At 39.6% G+C, this 23,790-nt stretch overlaps 2 protein-coding genes across 2 annotated transcripts; both read right to left on the bottom strand.

Annotated features, from left to right (window-relative positions):
• Positions 1-3,735: 3,735 nt before the first annotated feature.
• Positions 3,736-15,079, bottom strand: RWDD1 (RWD domain containing 1). The gene is made up of 7 exons (XM_017829997.1): positions 14,918-15,079; positions 13,166-13,231; positions 11,813-11,943; positions 10,675-10,818; positions 9,679-9,811; positions 7,941-8,003; positions 3,736-6,208 (listed from the first exon to the last, which is right to left on the bottom strand). The coding sequence occupies exons 1-7, from the start codon at positions 14,988-14,990 to the stop codon at positions 6,096-6,098; spliced, it is 723 nt and encodes a 240-aa protein (XP_017685486.1). The 5' UTR covers positions 14,991-15,079; the 3' UTR covers positions 3,736-6,095.
• A 2,215-nt stretch (positions 15,080-17,294) lies between these two features.
• Positions 17,295-19,565, bottom strand: FAM26D (family with sequence similarity 26 member D). The gene is made up of 2 exons (XM_017830223.1): positions 18,604-19,565; positions 17,295-17,836 (listed from the first exon to the last, which is right to left on the bottom strand). The coding sequence occupies exons 1-2, from the start codon at positions 19,159-19,161 to the stop codon at positions 17,432-17,434; spliced, it is 963 nt and encodes a 320-aa protein (XP_017685712.1). The 5' UTR covers positions 19,162-19,565; the 3' UTR covers positions 17,295-17,431.
• Positions 19,566-23,790: the final 4,225 nt, after the last annotated feature.

Genomic DNA, 23,790 nt, shown 5'->3' with positions numbered 1-23,790 from the left:
AGGACTCAAAGGCATCTCAAAAGGACATGAACTGCACAGGGTTAATGCTGTTAACCCTGTGCAGTTAAAGAGACTGTGGAGCTATCTGCTGAAACAAGTATCTTGGGTGTTAGGGGCACCTTAGTGTATTTAAGACATGCTGCTCTGGTTGAAAGTAAGAGCCAAGCCTCTCCAAGAGGGTAGCTGGAGGCTGGGAGGGATGGTTGAGTGTGTTGCAGATAGCACTGTGTGTCTTTGCTTAAGCAACTGAATCATGCTATAGCATCCAGTTGTTGGAAATGGACCTTAGATACATCCCTTTCATTTAGACTCTTTTCTCTGTTAACCCTTGAGGTGTAAGAGCCTTTCCATTAACCTGTTTCTCTCATGTGCTCTCATGTACTCTGGCAATTTTTGGAAGCAGTGAAACATGTGAGCATGTAAAGATATTACAACCCATAAATCACTGATTTTTCTGAAATATGCATGAAGGTAAAAAAAATTCATGAAAATGCATTCATTTCAGTAGGTATGTAGAAGTGGCCTATAAGCTGTAAAAGGTTTAAATACTTGGGACAGGACAGGGGCTGACACTAGGGACATCAGCTCCCATATTAGCCCTGGTCTATGTGGCATGTGTCCTTATGTCATGTGAAGTTTTGCAGCCACACAATCATTTAACCTCTCGTAGATGTGCTTCAATCTCTTCTGCACTGTTCCTGCACCTGCCTGGAATTGGGACTGAGTTCGTTCCTCGCTCAGGCTCTGCTAATTCCAGCCCAAGCTTGCTCTTTACCAGTGTGACACTGTGCCCAGATGTGTAAGCTGAAGAAGCAAGAATTGCAGTACCAGCTCTTGGCTTTTGCAGTTGAGCTTGTGTTTCAGGGGAAAGCTGTAATGTGCCAAATTCAAAATACTTCCTTGTTCTGACTTGTATGTGCCATTTTATTCCTACGTTATCACCATGGGGCAGCCAGGTGATAGATGAGCAGAAGAGTGGGGGCCTTACTTGATGGAGCCGAAGGTACCTCTGTAAGGGCTCTTGTAGCAATGATTCCTGGCACCACCTGGACACCAACCGACCATTTGAGATATTTGATTTCTTTTGTAAATATGACCTTATGCCAAGATCTCAATAGATTTGGGGTTTTTGTTTTTGTTTTGTTTTGTTGTGGGGTTTTTTGTTTGATTGGTTTTTTGGTTTCTTTTTAACAAGCACTCTGGGAGTGTCAGAGCAACACAAGGCTAATTTAGATTTATTAAGGTCAAGTTCTTGGTGTCTTACTCGTTTCAGCTTGACCCCAGGAATGCCACATAAAGGTCTGACCAACCAAGACAATCATGGTGTAACAAACAACAGCCTTTTCAGAGAATTGCAGCTGGAGCAGGGTAATGGGGTAAAGTTCAAACATGAGTTGAACAGCATGGGAAAGAAAGCAGTGTGGTAACCATGTATCATGTATCATTATGGCTAGGCTTCGCGAACTAAGATTTGGGAAGGGCTCTACCCACATTTGCTACAAGCGCGCTGGTGGCTAAAAAGGCCAATGCTAGATAGACAGGTCTGGTTGCAAAAGGCACAGCAGAAAGACTCCTTGGGTGGTATTGGCAAGACACTATTCTTTCTGCATTGTCTTTTCTCCTCGAGAGTGATCCTGCGTCTGTTCTCAAAGGAAGCAGCAGCGTTATAGATAGTGTGTCTCCAGACCTCCCAACTGGAGGCCAGAGTAGACCAGTGATGATGACATCATGGGAAAGAAAGCAGTGTGGTAACAAAACATTAAAATAACCCTACTGAGACACAGAACCTAACCTGAATCACTACTTAAGTTTGCCCTGAGAGAGAGAATGAATCTGCTTGGGCTCAATGCTAAATAAAATAACTGCTCTTATTGTCAGACTCCCCTGAGTTTTCAGAATCTGAACTTTTTATCTTCTTTGCAAATAGTTGCCTCACAGAAGCAACAAAATCCTGTTTGGATCTATTTGCAAGACCCTAACATTTGGTTAAATGCTTTTGTGCAGAAAGTGACAAAAGGACTTTGATCTGCTTTTCTCTTCCAAGAATAGCACACTTTTTTAAACAGCTGTCAATGAGTATGTCCTTCCTTATATATTAATTGACTCACTACCATGATTTAACCTGTTCATGGCTCAGCTCCATAGAGTGGCTTGCCCATGGATTTCCCGGAGGAGATATGTAGACATATCTTAATATTTTTTCCTATCAACAATTCAAAACTATTTGCAAATTCAACAACTCTACTCATCACATACATTTGATCTGGGATATATTCACCATTGTTAGCCAGTAATGACTTACACGTTACTTACAAAGGGGAGTCCTGAGTATTCCTCAGCTCTATCCATTGAAACCACTCACAAACTAGAGCTGTAGTTTCTCTTCTCCCCATATATGCACCTGTTAAATCTCTGATACATCTCTAGCATTTTTCCCCCTCCAATAACCTTCCATCTGTTTAAGCACAGCCTCAGCCAAAAGGGCACAGGACGTGATCTGAGGAGGGAACATTTTGTTTCAACTTTTTTTTCAGACACCAACTGTACTTCCCTGGTGGGGAAGACAAGTTTTGAACCCTGACCCCTGCTTCCTGCTACGATGTCCACATGTTCAAGCTATGGTGACTTCTTTTGATTGCTAATAAATCAATGCCCTAACAACCAGCCACAGCAGGTTGCATTTCTATTTAAAAAGATCACCAAACTACTCCAAATAATCATTTTGATTTGACAAAGAGCATCTAACCTTGGCCTTTCCATGAATTATTTAGAAATGTAAAATAACCTCGCAGTTCACAAAATTGCTTGTTTGCTTCTTTCATGAGTCTGAAGGGACCAGCTTTTTCTTCTCACTTTCAGTCTACCTATTTTAGCCTTCTTGTACTTTTTTCCTGCTTTTACCAGTACACAATTACTTGATGCAAGGCACAGTTAACTGTTTCCACTAAGCAAAGGGGACCTCATGTAATTAGCCTGCAAGAAGTTCCTCCTGGAACTTTATATTCCTGATACAAAGAAAATAAGTTACAAACAAACCCACTCCACCCCCTCCAAAAAACCCCACAAACCAAAACAAAACCAAAACACCAAAAAAGCAGAATGAAACAAACAAAATCAAAACCAACCAACCAAAAATACCAAACCCCCAAACACCTTTATGTGACTTATGTAACCACTGCATCCCCTGACCTCTGACTTAGAACTTCCAACAAGAGAATCAGTGATCTTTTCAATCAGATGGAAGGAAGGAAAGTGCAAAAGAGATACCAATAATGCAACCATAATTTGGATGCAAAATCCTAGGCTTTGCAGCTACATATTGTAGCTCAAGATTGTACTCCTACAGCATCTTGATGTGGTAGGTACCATCCTCTGAATTTTAATAGAGCTCAGGCACCAACTATTCAAGACATTCAGCATCTTCACAACTATATTAGCTCTGTGCATAGTTTAGTGTTGCATCTCAATATTATCTCCCTACATGCATCACAGTGTATGCTTTGGAACTGGGCAGTTAAAAGCAAGATACAAGAAGGGTTGACAGTGCCATGATTTTGAATTACTGTAATTCTGTCAAAGTTTATCAATGGGATTTTATTAAATTAGTAAAAATACTTCAATCTAATCCCAAGTGTGTAAGCAAATTTAAATATCCCACCTGAACTTTTGCCACCAAAAAACCCTGATCTCAGTCCACTTCAGCAAACTAAGACACACACACATAGACAAGCTTACTCTCAGTCAAATTCCCTTTTATTTCACAGATGTTAATTGCTAACAAAGCTAAACAAATCTGCAGTTCAGATTGAGTCACTGAAACTTGTTCCAAAGACCTGGAGGAACAGACTTTATGCAATTTGTTTGTCACTTCAACCCTTATTATTTCCTCTGCTTTGAAATACAACAGTGAAAACATATTTTCATATTTTGTTCTATATAATTTTAACATTTTTTAAGCTCTACATTCTCTGCATGAAAACCAATAAATATGTTAGTGTGAAAACAGACTAGAAAATTTCACTAATCTACAAATATCATTAATGAGAAACTTTCTTTCATATGTAGATTATTCTTTTCAGTGACGGACTTGGAAAATTTTCTGATTACCACATTTTGCACAGACTACAGCATTCTTGGATTAGGTCCAAATTTAAAGAGAACTAATTTTCTCTTTTTATGAAAAAAATGCCAGTTATAAACATACAGAGCTGAAAATGGAAAGCAGCCTTAGGAATTAAATAAGTTTTTTATGCAGCTCAATTGAGACATACCAGAAGTAAATTAGGTTCAATACTGGAGAGCATTTTAAAGTATCCTAGCAAGTACACAGGAAGCTGGATGTAGTAAACTATCAAGTTTTCAATCCAACCATATCTTTGGAAAAGTCAGATTTAATATCACATTAGCTCACAATTTTTAATGTATTTGGTAACTCTGCTGGAACAGAGATCCTGCTTATTGCTTTGAAACATACAACATTATCATTGAAACCTAGATGCTTATCTAGAGTTCTTAGTCGCCAAAATTAAAAAGATCAAGGAGAAGACTAGGAACAAAGGCACGTGGTTAATTTATAAAAGTATTTACAGGGTACTTGAACATTTATTTCTATCTACTATAAATTCATCCTGAATACAAAAAGAAACCAAAAAAACCTCTACTGAAACATGTTAAAGGAGATCATCCTAAACAGATATTCTCAAGCAATATGAGCAGAGAATCTTATACCCCATTAAATTATTTCTGGAACTAAATTTGTCATTTTGAATATGGAATTTTCAAATATTAAAATTCATACATTTAGTATTCCTCTAAGCAATGTGGTATTTTAGTGCAACCCTCTTCAAAGACTGAAGCTGGCACAGTTAAGGCAGTCTACTAACAGTATTTAAAATTCAGCACATAGTGTTTAATCATTGAGGTGTCTGTATCTCTATTTGGAGAGCTCTCTTTTGAAACCTTCACCCATACCATCATCCTTCTAGTAATGCAGTTTCAAACACACCATGTTTAAACACCACAGTTCTTGCAGTGCTTGGAGTTTTTTGAAGATGATAAGGGAGGAGTCTAACATCTGTTAGCTCCAGAAGCAACTCTGCAGGATGGGTAACATCCCCAAGTTGATGTGTAGCTTCTACTGCGTGCTGTCCTAACCTTCAGAGGCTGCCAACAAGATGCTTCTAAAACTACACCCAGTACATTCAAACCTAAAAGCACTCTATAAGTCCTGGTACTGTAATCTGCACTCACTGATACTGTTTTGACACAGTCTGTTGCTAAAAGCAAACTAATTTTTCTAGGGTGGGTTTTCACTTTTCATGGAAGTTCACTGATGCACTCATTCAAAAAAAAATCCAAACCCTCTCTGAACAAATCAACCAAACTTTAAGAGGACTTGATCACATTCTGATTTTTTGCCTACTGACTTGAACTAGTCATTTTGAAAATATTATTCATGATGATGGCAAAAAAATTTACTCTAATTGTATGGAAATGGTTTCCATTAAAGTTTAATAAGGCTATACAACAAAGGTGACTAGTGCTGTCTATCTACAGGTGATGGGTTGGGGCATCAGAACTGACCGGAAGTATTAAAAAACTTCACAGGAGGGAAAAAAACCAAAAAATAAATAACTGCATAGTATGTGATCCCTTTTATTCACTGAAGCTGCCCATGTATATTCTAGGTGGAAGACAGCAGAACAGCTGCTCAGCCTTTAGATGCAGGTGTGTTTCATGCTTGCTGTAACATCTTTCCATCTTGCTTTGTTGCCACATCTCTTCAAAGGACAATTACAGAAGTGGGAAGAAAAAAAAAATAAGAGAAAGTAGACAAGCATTTCCAGACACATCAATATTTCTCAAATTTTCCATTTGAAATATTAAAGTAAATTTATTTATAGTGAAAGTCATCAGAAGACCATTCCCCTGGATTTAAAATATTTTTGTTTTTTTCTTTGGAAAAAAAATTAAAAAAAAAAAAAGAAGAAAGAAAACTACTACGCATTACTAAAACCACAGATGCTGTGGCTTTCCTGCCTGCCCATCTTTCCTCACATATGTCCATACTGATGACAGAATCAGTTCAAATAAGTCTAATCACTATCTAAATTAACAGGGTTGTAGTCAGGGTCATCCTCTTCATCCTCCAACTCTAAATCATCCATCTCTTGGAATAAAGATTCATCAACCTCCACATTGTTTCCAGCTGTAAAGAACAGAAGAATAATTTATTTTCATGCAACTAGGAAACAGTAACTGAACAACAAAATGCACAAGACTTTTTCATATTAATTCTTCAACGTAGGTAGCTGCTAACTTACTTTTTATATATCAAATAGATACCAAAAAGTAAACATGACATTTTATCTTTTTACAGCTAAAGTGTTGCTATTTTTCCCCTATAACAAAACCCATTCAAAAGAAACATGACACAGGACCTCAGAATTCATTGGGAGAATGAAATTAAAATTTATAGTTGCCAGAAGCAGAGATCCTTTCTCCCCAGCACTGCCAGAGTAGGAGCTCAGGACCTCACAGCTGGAATAGTTACAACTATCATAATCACATAAACACGTTGGGTTTATAAAATATTCCTTACACACCATATGCCAACATACATATATTTGCCTTCAGATTTAAATTTGACAAGCAAGATGAAGCTTTGCATAGTTTCACATTGTCTTCCGAAAGAGGTGCTGCTGATCTGCAGATAAAACTTGAGGACTGCTGCTATTTTATTTGCATGCACCAACAGTGACATCTTCTGGTCACCAAATAAGTTTCTATTATTTCACTGGATTTGAAAGAGCCTTTATAACCATTTCCATCTAAAGATAATGCCATTATGCTCTGAAAATTAGCATTAAACACTGTTATAATGTTACAAAACAGTTAGTAACCTCTTGCATTTACGACAGAATGCAAACAGCAATAAAACCGGGAGTTTTTAATCACCAATAGCAACAGGATTAAAAGTTAATACATTAACCGCAAATCATTTGGGCACAGAGCCCAGAGGTCTGTTCCTCCCTTGAGGCAGCCAAATGTGCCATCAACAAACCATCTTCATTTTACGCATTTTGGAGGAAGACAAGGTTATGTTATTCCTTCTAAAAGAAACTAAACTCCCTCGTTACTGCCATTTCAAGTTTATGCTCACTGACATTCATAAATTGTTTAACTGTTACTTGCAGAGAAGATACTTGATTCTCTTCTGACTGTGTTTTACCAGTAGACAATGTGGCTGCACGAAAGAATTGCCTTAACTCAAAAATCATGTATTTCAAACTAGGACACTAAAAGGTGGTACAGCAAGTTAAATAGGTATGTGACTATGAGTAGATTTATTTGCTTTACTTCCAACAGATTTTCCAAGTTCAAAATTTTTTTGGCACAGTCCTACAAAACTTTCAATTGGCACTAGGTTGATATTTTAGGCAAGATAACAGGCAAATGTGCAGAAGCCATGAAGAACTGGATTGCACAGAGGCAAACAGCATTTATTTTGACCTGTAAGATGTTTACTATTGGTGTTGAGGTTCAGAGAGGAGACAGAACTGCAAGATCTGTGCTTTAAATCAGGGGTAAGAAAGTTGGCTATTAGGGAAAAAAAACCCCTAAAAGTAGGGTTTGGTTGGGTTTCTTTTTTTTGTTTGTTTTGCTTCCAGTCCAATCATTTGAATAGAAGCAATGGAAATAAGATCAAGCTCAAAGCTGCAAATGAATATGCTTTATAATTTTGAAAAGATTTCCTTTGTGTTTATAAAGACTTAAAATCACTTCACTTTGAAAAACAGTACTTCTCAGAAAGTTCTTCCAATGTAAAAGTGATACTGAGGAAAAGATGTTTAGTCAGAAATATAACACAGATTTTGCTTAGGAATTTTGATCTATTTTAAGCCATTGTCTTTCAGTTGTGGAAACAAACAGAAATTTACCATCCTCCAAGAACTGGATGTCAGAAGTGTCAAGGTTGTGATCCATTTCAAACAGCTGTTTACCTAGAAATAAAATAAAAAATAATATATAAGCAAGTAGAATTCTGCAACAACCTAAGGCAACAATAGTTACCACATGTATTTCAGTCTTTTCATATTAACTAATTCTAGGAGACTTTTTTTTAACTGCTTGTTTCTCTAAGTTCCCCATTGTGGTTTTATGACTATTCATCCAGGATTCATCCATGCCAACAAGCTTCCTCCTCTTACATGTGAAACGGGTCAGTGTTTCTTATAGTCACTTTAATGTTATTAAGGCTTTAATAATGGGGGGGGCAGAAAAATTTACACCACACTGCCCCACAGCCTGTGTTCAGTCCTTATTGCTATAGTCGTCTTGCATTCCACAAGAAATTCTCTGTGGGAACTGGAAAAGAAATTAACTGACTCCTCCATCTGTTTCCATATATCCTCTCACTTGAAAAGGAACTTGCATCTACACACAAATCACCAGCTGCAACACAAACACACATCTATGAAGGAAAGCAAATCCTCCCTTTCTGATTGAGAGGAACAGGAAGGAAAGCTCTGGACTCTTTCCATGTTGATCACCCATCTTCCATGTACATTTGCATTGCTTATGCAAGCTTCTACAAACAAGACTGGTTGGTAATACTGGGGTTACACTACTGCCATCCAAGAATAAGCCTCGTTTTGGTTTTGTAAAGGAGAGCTTTTATAAACTACATTTGTATAGAGGAGAACAGAAAAAACTTACTAACAATACTTTTAAGAACAGAAAAACTAGAAGCCTCGTTTCTGTTATCTCATCTTCGCAGATTCCCAAATGCATTCCTGTCAGAGAGGAATCAAGTGTGTCCCCTGCCGTGCACAGCTTTTTATGAAACTTACTACCATTAACATTTCCATCTTTGTCAAATTTCATCAAAACTAGCCAAAAGTTTCCAAAGCCTCCAGAAATGAGAAGAAAACAGAACAGTGATACAGCACAATCACATAGGTCATGCTTTCTCAGGTAATCGGGTTAGAAAGCAGATCCAACATCACAGGGGAACCAGTTCGAAGCTAAGCCATGCAGACTGTAGAGGAGGATGCCCAAGATCTAATTCTTGCCTAGAGGTTCTCATAAGAAAAATAATTTCCTCCACATTTTTCTCACTGGATACAGTTTGCTTTCTACTGAATAAACTGTGATCTGCAAAACAAAGAGCCCCAAACCACTGCTAGGACAAGCTCTTCCCCAAAATATCAGAGCCATTCTCACTAGTCATTGTAAGTTTGTCATATGCAGCAGCCACTGTGTTCCTTCAGTCCAGCAACAGCATCCCAAACTCCTAGATGTGCTTAGATAATCTGAAGTCACTGTACAATCCAGTGTAATAAAGGCCAAATCAATAAACTGTTGATGTAGATTTGTCCTGTTGCTTAACAAACCCCAACTATTTCTGTCTGATAGCAGCAGCTCCAAGGGGTATACTGGCTTAAACACACAGTTTGGAAATTTGAATGATTTCAACAGAAATCTTGTATCTATCAGCTTTCTATTTAGCTCAAAATCAGCACTCAGAAAGACTTCATGCGACATGGAGGGCAATAATCAGATACTGCATTAAGAGTTTATTTATTACCATCATCTTTCATAGCAAAAATTACTTTTAGACTTATCATTATAGTCTGGTAACATTGCAGAAATTTCATAACCAGAATTAAAACATACCACTTAATTTATTTTTGCCTGCTTGTTCTTCTTCTTTCATCTTTTTCCTTTTTATTTCTAGGAGTTCTGCATCGAACTTGGCTTTCCAATTCAGGAAATTCTCAATGGTAACAGGAGTGCCATGAAAACGTTGCTGAAAGAACAGAAAACAAGGCTGCAAACACAACTTGCAAAGCTACAGGTGAAGATGAGCATTCCCTTATTTATTTAAACTTCAACATTCCAAAAGCATTGCTTACTGTCAAATATTCTGAGAAATTAATCCTAACTCTGAGAACAGACAAAAACCACACTTTTTTTTCTGTCATGAGACTCTCCCTTCAGAGAACTATACTGAGGTGGAAACTCTCATGGAAAAACCCTGCATACTACTTTTGGACCTTAGAGTGCAATAGTTCAAAATGCATCACTAACACATGTTATCTATAAGTAGGCAGCACTTCTTATCAACCCTTAAGTGCAATCTACACTTAAATATTTACCACTAAAATACACTAACTCTTTTATGTTGTTGAAACAGAAAAAAAGGATCATTGTTTCTCAGCCATTTTCAGAAATACTAAACCTTCCAAGTCCCATCACCCTCTAGCTATTTCTCAGGAAGTAAGTGAAGACTCATTAGTTGGACTTACAATGGCATATTCCATGAATGGAAAAACAATTCTACAGTGGTTGATCGAATGGACACGTACAAGGAGGACAAACCAGTGTTGAAGACTGGTCCCACTGCTTCCACCCTATCCACTCAGTTTACCAAGGAAGAGAGCCCTTCTCAAACCATAGAGTCTGTGTGCAGCATGACATATTCTAGCCTTTCTTGCTTCCCATCCTCTCTTGCTTCTTCAGGTAAAAACCTGTTTACAGCAACTTGACTTCATTTGGGAAAAATCCCTGCCACTTCCTTAGGAAGTAATGCTACCACACTGCTCCTGCTTCAAACCCACACATTCTAAGAAAGTAGGGAGTCTTTTTATTTGAAAAAATTATTTTACATACTTTCTCTTCTTCTTCTGCTTCTCTTTCTTTCTGTTTCTTCTCCTCTTCTCTTCGTGTTTTTATTTGATCCACTATTTCATTTAATTTCTCCTGTACTGCTGAGACTAGAGTGAAGATCATTACCATTCCTAAATTTTCTTCTGCCTACAACACAAAGAAGGCAACTTCAAACAGAAGAACCTCAAACCTTCTGCAGATGATAAGTGCATTTAGAAAGCAGGATGCTGTGCAAATGAAGACAGCACAGCTGATGCATTCTGCACCAGTCTCAAAAGCTTGCTGTAAAATCCAAATCAATTGGCCATTTAATTCAGTTAGTAATCCCCACATGGGTGTGCAGCAAAACACAAAGCTGAACACCTTTGTTCAGGTTTTCAACACATTATAGACATGTGGAAAGCTTTTTCATGAACAAAATAAAATGTGTAGTAGAAATACAACTCTAAAATTTCAGTATTATAAATCATAAGAGACAAGAGCCACTCAGAGCCTCTCCTGTAGCTTTATTCCTTAATCCTATTACATGCTCCTTTGAAGTGAGACAGTTTCCCAGGAAAACCAAAAAACATCAGTTGATGGAAGGTCATAGGAAGTAAAGTGAAATGACAGAAAGCCTACTAAACATATTATGTCAATTTTAGGGCAGGGAGGACTTGTCAGGAATTCCTGAAACCAAAGAAGGGTTTCCTTCTCATTCCTTCATGATGCACTCTCACTGGTCCCAAAGGTTGAAGAGATCCACCCCCACCACCCAAACAGTTACATTATTAAAGAGAATCAAGCATCAATGTGGCATTTTTCAATATTTCCAAATAAAACTGAAATGGCTTATTTTCGTAAATACTACATGTACAGTTAAAAAAATTCACCTTAAGATAGAACTGCAAATGAGGGGAGGCTGTAGTGCACTTCCATTTCATTATCGTACACACTGAATTAGCCCTATATTTTACCTCATTACCACAGTTTACCTCAATAATGTCATTTACCAAACTCAAACCTCACAGTCAGTCCCTATAGTATGGAATAGGCTTTAGATCAGTAGCACATACCTCAGAAAACAACTGATTTGAGAGAGAAGTTCTGGCTAAAGTGCGAAGTGATATCAAGCTGTATCAAGATATTCCACTTTCCTTACCTGCTGCTCTAGCAGTTTTATAATGTCTGTGACATCATTATCATCAAGATTCTCCTGTGAGACAATCTCATAGAGTGGAGTTTCATCAGGGTATTTTTCTCTATAGGTAAATTTAAGGGTTGTTTGGACAGCTACAAGATAAAAAACATACATTCTTATGGTGGTAACTCTATATAAATTTATTGTACATTTTTCTGTTGTATCAACAGTCTAAAGATTATAAAATATAAAATACAAAATATTCTTGCCTTAAAAACAGTCTTCTTACACAGATGTTAAAATAATATGAACAGACTGAAACATAAACCACAAGTTCTGAGAAATTAAGATTATGAAAAAGTTTACACTTGCACAAACTATTATAACCTATTCATGTCTGAAAGGTCTTTAGGAAGATTGGAAAACCTTCTGTGGTATGGCAGATACCAGAGCAGTAATCTCTTCTCCCTCATATTCTACTTAAAGCTGGAAAATGGTGAAGAGTCCTAACAATAGACCTAAAGAGAATCTCAACATACCAGTACTTTAAATTCTGTGTGCCTAGTTGGAGTATCAATCTCTGTGTTGGGTTCCAAAGTTCCCATAAATCTTATGACAAAAACACTATGTCCAGTAGGAGGTATTAAGCAAAGAACGACCTAAGGAAAACACATTCAAGCTGAAGCTGCCCAGAGCCAGGATAACATGGAAACAAGTAGAAGAAAATCAAGGTCCTTTTACACATCCTCCCAGAATACCAAGGAGAAGCTTTTCTTTAGTTCCAGACTCACAGTTCTTGGCAGCCCAGCAGTCTCTTCAACACAGACACCTGTCCAAGCAGGACTTGCTCCTTTAAAACTTAATGAGACAGCACCAGTTTATTCCTTCTGTTACAGTAACCCAGAATAGCAGCTTCCAAACCTGCTTGGAGCAAGGCTTGCTTACATCATGCCCATGCAATTGTGGACACCCAACAAATACACAGCAACTTGGGACCCACAGCCCTCTGCTCTAGAACTGTTCCTTAAGGGCTGCACATTCAGAGCCCACAAACTCAACTCTCCCTTGTGGCTGGCATACACAGAGTTGCTAGGAAAAAAATCCCCTCACATGGCTGCTACAAGGATGATGATAACCCATACTTTTTGAAGATACGCTACAAAGCCTTTGAGATTCAGCAGAAAGCAGACCTAGCAGTCACATTTCTGTAAACTAAACAAGAACCACCAAAATCCCCGAACTTCATTTGCTGAGGAGTGTTTGCTGTATCAGGCCCTTAAGAGCACTTAAATGGAGGTACACACAGTTTTTGGTGATAGAATTAGGCCTACAAAGAAACTCCTCCTATATATGTTTAAGACACGACCAACTTACTTTCATCATTTTCTCCAGCTTCAGATGTCACAGTGATCGTGAAAGTTGTTGGCTTTTCTGACAATACTGTTCAAAGGAAAAAAAAAAAGTCAGTGAGAGAATCCTTACATCAGACAACCACTTCTTCACATCACTAAAACTTGTCAAAGACTAATGAAGAAAGGAAGCTCTTGATACAGTGTTAAGGGCCTTTTTACCTTATTAATAAATACTTTTCCCTTAACAGCTACTTTCCATATGATGTGATGCCTGGAGTACTCTTTGAATGAGCGCATATAACACCAAAAATATCAAGATATTTCTCCTTTGGAAAACTTTCTCTTCTGGCAGTTTCACTTTTCCAGAAAGTACAAATCTACCTACCACCAAATGACTTCCGTTAGTGCCTGGAATGTGTTCAGAAAGCTCCCAAAGCTAATTTGCTTTACTGTGCCACATATATGTGATGAGCACCCAGTGTACTCTTGACCCTGGACTATTTTTACAGTATGTCTGCACCTATATTTAGGATAGCTTAATGTAAGAAATGCTTCTTAAAACAAAAAGAGAAGGGTTTTCCTTCAAGACTGTACTACCCCAGTAATGTACTAGAATGTGTAAATTAGGCAGCTAGAAGACAGACAAAAAGCGGCTCCTGTGGAGACGCACAGAATGCAAGTGCTATGATCTGTGTGAGGCTGAAAACCTCATTGCACAATTGTGGGGATCCTCACAATTGTGAGGATCATATCCTCACATAAGGATTGCTCTGTATCACTGTTACAACCTATGCCCAAACTAGTATACATTCTCTCAAAGTATTATGTGAATTTTGCCTAATTGCTAATGTACTACTACTATCTTTATTTCCTCTTCTTCTCTTGGGCATAAAAGCATTACATGAATGAACAATAACTGTGGAGTAAGCATAGATCAATTTATATATCTTTAACTAATCTTTAACATAAAACTGAAGAACCAAAAAGATTTTCAGATTGAAGCAATGGACAAACAGCTGTGTGATGAAGTTGCTTTCAAATAAGACACTGTGGGACTTCGGGCAGAGTAGATACTGTGCAGGAAGGGAACTGAAAATGCCCTGTTAAATGTCCACTGTTAAAATTCTTTGGATACTGAGCAACATAAACCATGTTGGAATAGCTAACATGGTAGATACTCTTAATTGTTTGATGGTAACTTGGAAGTCCTGGAAAACTGATGAACCAACGTATCCATCCTACTAAAGTTTCAGTAATACAACATACTCCACCAAGGAACTAAAGCTTTCCTTTTTTCCACCACAAGACAGCAACAGAATAAGGCAGGTACTGGCTGAGGACATTTACGGAGAAAACAGCATCTTTACGTACCCCAAAACACCCCGTGCTACACGGTCGTGACAAGCTATCACCGAAAAGGAAAACCAGTCGGCACATAAGCCAATTCCCCAACTGCCATCTAGGGCCGCATCTTTTGAAAGGTTTCTCCAAAGGGCATCCTTCCGCCCGCCACAGCCCGGGCTGGGATAGAGGAGCGGGTACCCACGCTGGGCAGCTGTGCCACGGCGCCAAACGCGGCAGAGGCAGCGCCGCGCACCGCACCGGCACCTACCTGGCGACGGGAGCCATCGAGTGCTTTGCTTTTCCTCCCCAGGGAAAGCAAACTAAAAGCCCGAAAAAGCCACCCAGGCTGGGGGGCTCGGGAGCCCCGGGGCAGCCTCGGCGCGGCCTCCCGCCCGTCCCGCCGGCACGGCGCGGCCCCGCCGCGGCTCACCCGTGAACGAGTCCGGGTAGATGGACTCCAGAGCCTCCAGCTCGTTGCGCTGCTCCTCGCTGTAGTCCGTCATCGTCGCCCGCCGCCGCCGCCCACGGCCATGGGCCGCCGGCCCCGCAGCGACCCCGACCCGCAGCCGCTCCCCGCCCGCCCGCGCCTGCGTCCTCCCCGCCTGCTGCCTTCCCTTCCTAGCATGCCTAGCGCTCGCGCTCGGCGCTGGATGCCTTTGGGCTGCAGGGGAGGGAGGAAGGGAGGAGGGGCGGCGAGTGCTGCTGCCATCGCTGGGCCGGGCGAAAGGCGGCGGTGAAGGCGCGGGGAGCCGGCCTGGATCCTCTTCATCATCAGGGGAGGCATAAGGTGCGGTGCCCTCTGCTCAGCAAATTCCAGCAGTTGCTGCTTGGCGTTCAGCTCCGGGCTGAGCGGGCTGGGCGTGTTTGCCCGCCTGTACCTGACGGGCAGGAGGAATCCTTCCACCATGCTCCGCTCCACACGTGCGCTGCTTCCCCGCAGCTTCAGGGTCGCTATAAAGAGCACATTGGTGTTAGGCGGGTATTCACTCTTGGACGTTCTTCCATTGAAAACTTACAGGGATCAGCAAACTGAAGAGGATTCAAAACCGATGCTCTAGGTATCACAGAAGGGTACCGTGAAGGCAGCTGAATGCCATTTCTGCCAGAAAGTGGAAGGTGCTGGTGGAGGACTCTCTCCATTGGGAGGTATCACACACTGGAGCAGGGGAAGAATGTGAGAAGCCCTCACCTGAGGAGGAAGGAACAGCAGAGACATGTGATGAACTGCCCGCAGCCCTCCTTTACCCTACCCCTGTACTGCTGGGAGGAGGAGGAGGTAGAAAATTTGTGAGTGAAGGTGAGCCCAGGAAGAAGGAAGGCAGGGGGCAAATATACTGTAATTTTTTTTTCACATTGTCTTACTCTGAGTTGATTGGTAATAAAATAATTTCTCCAAGTGGAATGTATTTTGCCTGTGACAGTAAACGGTGAGTGATCTCTCCCTGTCCTTATCACGAACCATGAGAATTTCTTTATATTTTCTCTCCCCTATCCAGCTGAGGAGGGGAGTGACAGAGTAGCTTTGGTGGGCACCTGTTGTCCAGTCAGGGTCAACCCACTACCTATGCAAAAGCTTAGGGTTCAAACGAATGATGTAAAGTGATGTAAAATATGCCTAGTTTCCAGTTATTCAACAAATACATTGTTTGCATTTGCTAAAATGCCTTTTTTTAGAAGTTTAAATCTTCAAGACCATACATATTTACCAAGATCTGCAATTTAACTTACTTCTGGCTCTTACATTTTCTAGTAAAACATAACAAATAATTATATTTCTCCTCCTCAACCACCAGGGGTCATTTATTAATAACAGATAGCATCCCATAGTTTAGCATATAGCTTTGGAGCATACAGCATATGTATATGTACTTTACAAGGCAATACAGGAAGCATTAAGAAAAATTATGGTATGCATTTCCCCCCAACCCCTTTTAGAGTTAGAAACATTTGCACAAGGAGTTAGAGAGGAGATGAGTAACATCACATCATACCACACTGAATTAACACAAAAACATCACTAATCCTTCTTTCACTAAATTCAGTAATTTTTAATCACAATGACATTCATGGGCCCAGTGGTATGTCTAAATTACAAGATCTTTGCAGGCAAAGCAAACCTTACTGCACAAAGGGAGATTTTTTTTTTCTATCCTGATTTGCTATTTGTACAGTGGGCAAGCACATAAACACCTTAGAGATTTTGAAGTGTTTCTAAAAATGAGACTGATCTTGCTACTGCTTTCAGTCAGAACACCTTTCAACTGAATTTACCAAATGTCAAGTGTTTGCTTGCTCCATGTTAGACACCTCCATCCTCTGCCTCAGTGGGAATTCTCTCTCCTTACCAGAATTGAAAGTGCTCTCATCGTTGCATCTAGACTCAGCCTTTGACAATAAGATTTCCCCTATGTTTCTTCTGTGCTCCTGTAGCCACAGACTTAGCTTGTAGTTAGTTAGCTCAGTGTAGTTTATTCATACAATACAAAAAAAAGTGGAAGAGGAAATTACATAAGTAATTTCTGCTAGGGCTCACTAAGAAAAAAGCTGAATCGCTGCTTTTGCTCTATACAGAATGCACTAACTCAGAGGATCCAGTCAAAGCTATTAGAAATCTTTTTAATGGGAAGAAAAAAAATTTTAAAAAAGCATCTGCAAATAACTTTCCCAGTACATATTTATCCTTTTAGCATAACTATTAGAAAGCAGAGAGCTGCAGCTTGAAACAGCCCACCCTAATCTAGACATAGATCACATCCCATAGGAGTCAGATGCCATCAATAAAGGCATCTGTGTGTGCTAAAGGACTACATTAACAAGATGTACTTGCTCACATACTTTATATATCAATGTAATAATGCATTGGAAAGTTCCAGAGCAGCTCAGGTCTGATACAGAGCTAGACAGGGTCCTGCATTTCTACAAGGTGGTGTGGTGGCTTGGATCCTCAGAGCTGTGTTTTGATCAAAGGGTCTTCATCAGTCTTCAAGTATTTTCCATTTGCACGTTCTTTGAGTGCCCAGTCATGGAGGAGACTATAATCATAGTGCTCCTCATCCACTTGTTTTAGAAAGGCCAGTCCAGAAATGGCTTGCCACTCTCTGAGAGATGGGATGCGAATTTCCTTTACATTTTCACTTCCTGGGACAAAGCCAAAAAACTTCCTTACGTGCTGCATGGCGTAGAGCCTGGAGTGCTGCTCCGTTGCCTCATCAAAGAGCTCCTGCTCATTGTGGACATAGCTGCTCCAGTATCTGAGATGTAGAAAGCTGAGCGGGGAGAAACAGCTTGCCAGGCAGTAAGACAGGAAGACAGTGATGACTACCACAGCTATCAGAAGCCAGCCAGCCACCTTACAGAGAAAAAGTAAAGAACTGTTACAGCTGAAAATACAGTGGTAACTTCTGAGCACCAGAAAATCCACGTGATCTTTACTTGTTTTTCCTAAATAATAATGTTAACAAGGTATAAGCCTGGAAAAAGTCTGTTGCCACCAAACACAGTCTATGCCTACTGGAGGCAGCTGTATAGTAAAGTCACTTGTTCTTGTGAAGTTTAAGAAAGTTCTGTTATATAACTTTAAGTATATTGCTCTAACAGCTGTTGTTGTTAGAAGAGAAGCCACATAACTTCTAGACTGTATTACCTTATGGCCTGTTTAAAACCAGTTTTCTTTGAAGTGTCAACTTTATGTTCGCCCCATTATTTACCCAGTATGTAAACTTTTAGAATCGACTCTGATCTTGGTTCCCATGAAACTCCCATAGCCTGAGCCCCTTAACCACACATTTCTTATGCTTTAATGAAGAAACTTCATACCCTCCCTGGCTCTTTGACTTTCATTTGTTTTACTTGATAGTACTTTTCAGGATACTACACAAGGCAGAATATATCCTCTCATAGCAGGTAACAAGTGGGACAACGAGACATAGTTATTTTTTTATACCTAAAATTCAGTTCCACTTAGAAGAAAAAAAAGCAGGCTTCAAAACACACAGAGATTTCGCACTCAGGACACAAGGCACTGATCTTGTTCTATCCTAACACTTTGCCTGCTGAATTAACTCTACCTCTTCATCATTAAGTTCAGAGGCAACAGAAACAACATGAGTTACTCACTTGTGACTGGTATCGAAGTAGGAGAATCACTTCATCTCTTGCCCGGGTCATCTCTGGTGGAACTAACTGACTGCATGGAAATGTAGCCAGTATCCTTCTGTGTTCACTAGCAGTAACATTAGGATTAGCTCCATAATAATACGTGGGGACATACTCACTCACAGCGCAGACATAATATGAACCATTTATCAGAGTGACTGCTAGCCATGTTACTGGAGCAACCAGTGCTCTCCCAGTGATGCTACACAGGACAAAGCAGATCAATTTGCATTTCAGGAACCGGTTTGATATAGTCACCTTCTCAAAATGAGATCTTTTGCCTGTAACCAACCTCCAAGTCTGGTTATTCAGGGCATAGCCAACAATCAGAAGGATCAGTGCAGGAACTCCTAGGAAAGCCAGCCCATAAATAAGGTTCTGTCCAACGTGACAGGGACAGCTGAATGTGAAAAAAGAGAAAAGCTGCTGCCCACCAATTGTCAGTATTGCAATTATAGCATTAGCAATAACAACTTCTTTGCCTTTCAGAAAAGTTAACCACTTTGGAAGGAAAGTCATTTTCGTTCTTACTCTTTACCAGATTATTTTGCTTTAAGTCAACACCAGCTTTTAGCTATATTTAACTAATGTTAATGGCAGAACAGAACAAACTCCAACAGCTTAAGAAAAACACCACCAAACACAACACCAAAGAAACCTCCTGCTAGTCTTTCTCCTCCCACTAATTCTCAGTAGCTTGTTTGCTAGCTTTAAATATGCTTGCAGACATCCACTGTTGTGATTTAATTGATTCAGTAATTTATCTCAGCAGTTCTGGAACACTGAGCTTTTAGGCAGTTCTGAGCTCTGCCAGCCCCTTGCTAATTGAAACTAACAATGAATTCCCCCTACCTTTTGGATGACGTGCAGTGCTATCAAATTGATGACTAACTTGCCAGGATTAATTGCCAAGCTGTTTGCTAATCAACAGTAATTAGCAGGAACATGGCATGAGACTAGGACACAAAAGAAAAAGGAAAAAAGGAGATCTTTCAGCTGTTCTCCCTAAAAGAACAAAGAAAGACTTGGCAACTAGACTGATTATAAAACAAATGAAGTATTTAAAATTTAAAATGCTTCCACTTTAAAATAAACCCATAAAATATTCCATAAGTGGCACAACATTTGGAATCCCTGTGCTGTTTGTATTTAATGTCAGTTCTGGGGCAATTTGCTCTTCTAACTGGAGTCCTCTGCTGAACTACGAGGATTTTAGTGTTTCACCTGTAGGTGGCAAGAAGCGGGCATATGTCTTTTCCTGATAGTGTTGGTTTCCTTTGGAAAGGTGGGTTTTTTGGTAATGTATAATCTGCTATTCACTTCACACAGTGTCAAACCAGCTGGCATTTATATAGTATACTTGTGATTACAAGTTTTAAGATTTTTTTTAAGTATGGTCAGTCCCATTCTGTGGGCTGAGAGAGATAGAAATTTTTCAATTAAGCATTTCCAGAACTGGTTTCTGGATATTCAGATATATAGTCTGGGCTCTGGACATTGGTTACAAATCAAGCCTTAAGTAGAGGCCTGAAAAATTTAGAACATTTTACTCCATATGATTTCCTCTGGATTGCACTTTTTCTATGGTCATGCTATCCAGTAGTTCTATACGTGGCATAACCTAGGCTGATCTGACTATGCAAATACTTCTGTTTAAGTACTGAGAAGTCAACTGTCTGTAATATAAACATTTTTACCAAGAACAGAAAACAAAATTTAGCCAGAAAGTCTATGGGGAAAATTGTCTTCCCATTACAGATCTCTGTCTCCAGCATGTGCAGACTTGATTGTATGATATAATACTGTCTGCACAGCCTCTTCCCTCCCCTTACATAGAGGGTTACTAATAATAAGTTTTATCTCAAACAGTAGTTTTAGCACCCATGGTATCTGCTTGGATGGCAGAGACACTCTCTCAGCTGTTATACATATGGATGTCATGTTATACGTGCCTTGCTGGTTCTCTAGGCAAGACCTTGTTCCTCCAGTTCTCTGCTAGGGCAGACACCTGCTTGTGTCATCCCCACTCACCATCTGTGAAAGAGGTCTTTGCCAGTAACTGGTTCTCAAACAATGTGACACCATTGCACAAAATTAAAAGCAATAGAGAAACATGCTGAAACATCCAGCAGCACTTTGCCACAGCTTTTCTGGAGCTTGTTGTTAAGTGTTTAGGTGTTTGGACAGCGCAGTAGCACAACAAAATCCCCGTGCTGTGTAATCATTGCCATTTTGAACCTTAATTTTCTTTCAGTATGACAGGATTTTCAACTATTTTTTTTGTACTAGTGGCATTGTATTTTGAAAAAAAAATCAGTGAAATAAACCCATTAGGCTATTACAGAATTATTTTGAAGATATGTTTAACGAGTCTTCCGTTATGCCTCAGTTTGTTTTAAAATCTCTGATTGACTGCTTCAGAGTTTTCTTTGGGAACCCTTGTCTTATTTTGTTTGTAAGGAAGGAAGGCTTTCCCAAGCATCACTTGTTTACTCCAGAAACACATTAGATGTGAAACTGAAGTGGTGTACAATACTGAAATATTCATAGTCAGCCTAAGGCTGTTGAATGAGGTAATTTAAACAATCAATACTACAACTTTGCACTTCTGCATTTTCACTTTGGCACTTGCTTTCGTGCTCTGCTGTAAGCGATCCTGCTGGGTCATCCCATTATGGAAGAAATTATAGGGTTGAATCCAATTAAGAGCTTGGGCGGCACATCAGACTTTTAAGTACTTGCGTTTGCAGAGGAACCCAGAGTCCTGGGGTAGACATTTAGGCTCTTTATTTGATTCCCGGGAAGAGTTAGGACTGAATGCAATCTGAAACAGCACTACCTGAGGTGCCAGCCAGCTGGCCTCTGAGGCAAAGAGATGCTTACATCTGACATCTGAGACAAATAGGATGCATGAGTAAACCTTAGCCATGGTTTTGCTTGTTGTATTGCAGGGCTCTGTCAGCTTGAACTCACTGCCAGTAATCTCACTTATGAGAAAAATAGATTTTTTTTAAGAACTGAGAATGATTTGTCTTTTTTGTTTTAAACATGGTTATTGGAAGACATATTATGCCTTCCTATCCTCCCATACACAGCAAACAAGTTTTATTCTCTTGTTTTCTTTTTATTGAAATAAAGCAACCATGGCAGAAGGTAGAGATTGATTTCAGCCCCCTTCTCCACCTGATCTACTAAAAACTCACTCATCTCTTTCTTCCAAAATCTCAGTTATTATTAGTAATGTGATGTGACTGTGGTGCAAAGAAGCTGTGTTTACCAGCTTTCCCGTTCTACCAGTTGCACTTAGTTTCCCCACAGAGAGGATTTTGATACTTATTGGATCAGAAAAAGATTAGGATTTTGTTATCTACTGGCCAGGAAAACGTAGGGAGAAAGTGAAGTGTTCTTCTATTTTCCATCTGAAGGTTGCTTCCTGTGAAGTTTGGAGGAGGAGGAGGAGACTGAACCCTGGTCTCTCTGGTCCTGTTCATGTGTTTTCATTGCTAAATTAGCAGCCTAAAGGCTGATGTTCTGTGGCCCCTCTAGGTGCATTTTGAGTTCTCTTTTGCATGAATGTCAAGCCTGCCTGTGCATGTTAGAAAGCATGCTGTGAAAGTGCCTGCCTGACAGATTTCATTTGGGAGCTGAGGGGAGCACTGTCCATGTCCTATGTTCTGCAAATTCACAGGTGGGATTCAGGCTGCCAAGTCATTTTCATGGTCTCTTCGGCTTAGTTGAGGAAGAAGGTCCTCTCCCTTTAATTAGGACAAGCTCTGATGAGAAAAATAATAAGCTTTAAGGGAAAAATAGAAACAAGTTAATGTTTTTTTTTTTAGCTTACATATTTTGCTTCAGAATTTACCTGTGCTTTATAGGCAAATTTATATGACATTTCTGGTGCCTGCAGAGAGTTTCAGCAGAAAGTAGGCACTAAAATCCCAAAACACCCTCTTGAAAACAGTTCCTGAGAGGCATAACCTATAACCAAAGAAGTTTCAGCAGGTCATGCTGAAAATGCTTCTGCAGGCAAGGAGGCAGCAACAGCATTGCTTTGTTCAGAAACATTGACAAAGCAGCAGCCAAACTGGGATTTGAGTATAAGAACTCGTGTGGGAATTTACATGTGTGCACGTATGTATTTTCAAAGAATAATGACGTGTCCTTATGATACATTGCACTGTCTGGTCCACAGTGTTCCTTCATTATTATAGTATTAATAATGCAGGCTGAAGTAATTCATCCACATATTCAGAACCATATAAATAAAATGGTGGTCATTTATGGGTAGCCTTAAGTGCTTTTCAATGGCCTCACTGAAGTTAAATGATGACAATGATAATCTTTTACAGTTGTTTTTTTAAAATGCAGTGCAGTACACTTTTTTGTGGAATATGGGATGACTTGCAATGTGAGACGTATTTGATGCTTTTTGCCAGCTGGGGACAATCGGAGAAACCAGCCCATCTCAGACTCAATTTAGAAATGCAAGTAACTATCTAGATAATTGCAGTGTCTGGCTTTTAAAATTTATTTAAATTTAGACGTGGGAAGTACCTACAATAGTTTCACCTATAAAATGGAGTAGGATTTTACAGGGCCAGAAAAGCACCTGCAAAAAAAAAAAAATCACATCTGAATGCTTTCCGTGTATCTGGAGTAGTAAATATATGTATTTTTACTCTAACATTGAATCTATTAATTAATATAAATTTAGTAACAGCATGACATTCAGACGAGGCCATATATTATTCCTTCCCTTCCTGAGAGGGCTCAGTGGGACTACATGTGCAAGTAAGTCCTATAAGGAATGACAGCTATCTGATTAATTTCTAAATTCACCTGTGACAATAGTTGAAATTTATTGCAAATCTAAGCTAACCATATAGGCCAAATTTACTACAGAGGAAAACAGGCAAAATAAGCCTGGATGTTCATAGCAAGGATATTTACAAATAGGGGCTATAACAGGCTAAGAATGATAGAACACCCCAAGGAACATTGTTAATGAAAGTGCCATTTGCACAAGCTGTTAGTTGTACCAGGTACACAGTTCATTACTCTGGGAAGCTGGAAGTTCTCTATATCTGTCCTGCCAGCTTTGCAGAATCATGGTGGTAGCAGTGCCTTATAACACACACTGCCCCTGCT

Source organism: Lepidothrix coronata, unplaced genomic scaffold (genome assembly GCF_001604755.1).
Source record: "Lepidothrix coronata isolate B3197 unplaced genomic scaffold, Lepidothrix_coronata-1.0 Scaffold5, whole genome shotgun sequence".
NCBI lineage: Eukaryota > Metazoa > Chordata > Aves > Passeriformes > Pipridae > Lepidothrix > Lepidothrix coronata.
Note: the sequence above shows the minus strand (reverse complement) of the source record. Positions and strands in the feature narration are given on the sequence as shown.

Coding starts and splice junctions, on each gene's coding strand:
- RWDD1 (XM_017829997.1), bottom strand. CDS start 14,990: ATGACGGACTACAGCGAGGAGCAGCGCAACGAGCTGGAGGCTCTGGAG. Junction 13,232..14,917: donor CTACCCGGACTCGTTCACGG/GTGAGCCGCGGC, acceptor TCCTTTGAACAG/TATTGTCAGAAAAGCCAACA. Junction 11,944..13,165: donor AGCTGGAGAAAATGATGAAA/GTAAGTTGGTCG, acceptor TTTATCTTGTAG/CTGTCCAAACAACCCTTAAA.
- FAM26D (XM_017830223.1), bottom strand. CDS start 19,161: ATGACTTTCCTTCCAAAGTGGTTAACTTTTCTGAAAGGCAAAGAAGTT. Junction 17,837..18,603: donor TACTTCGATACCAGTCACAA/GTGAGTAACTCA, acceptor TTTCTCTGTAAG/GTGGCTGGCTGGCTTCTGAT.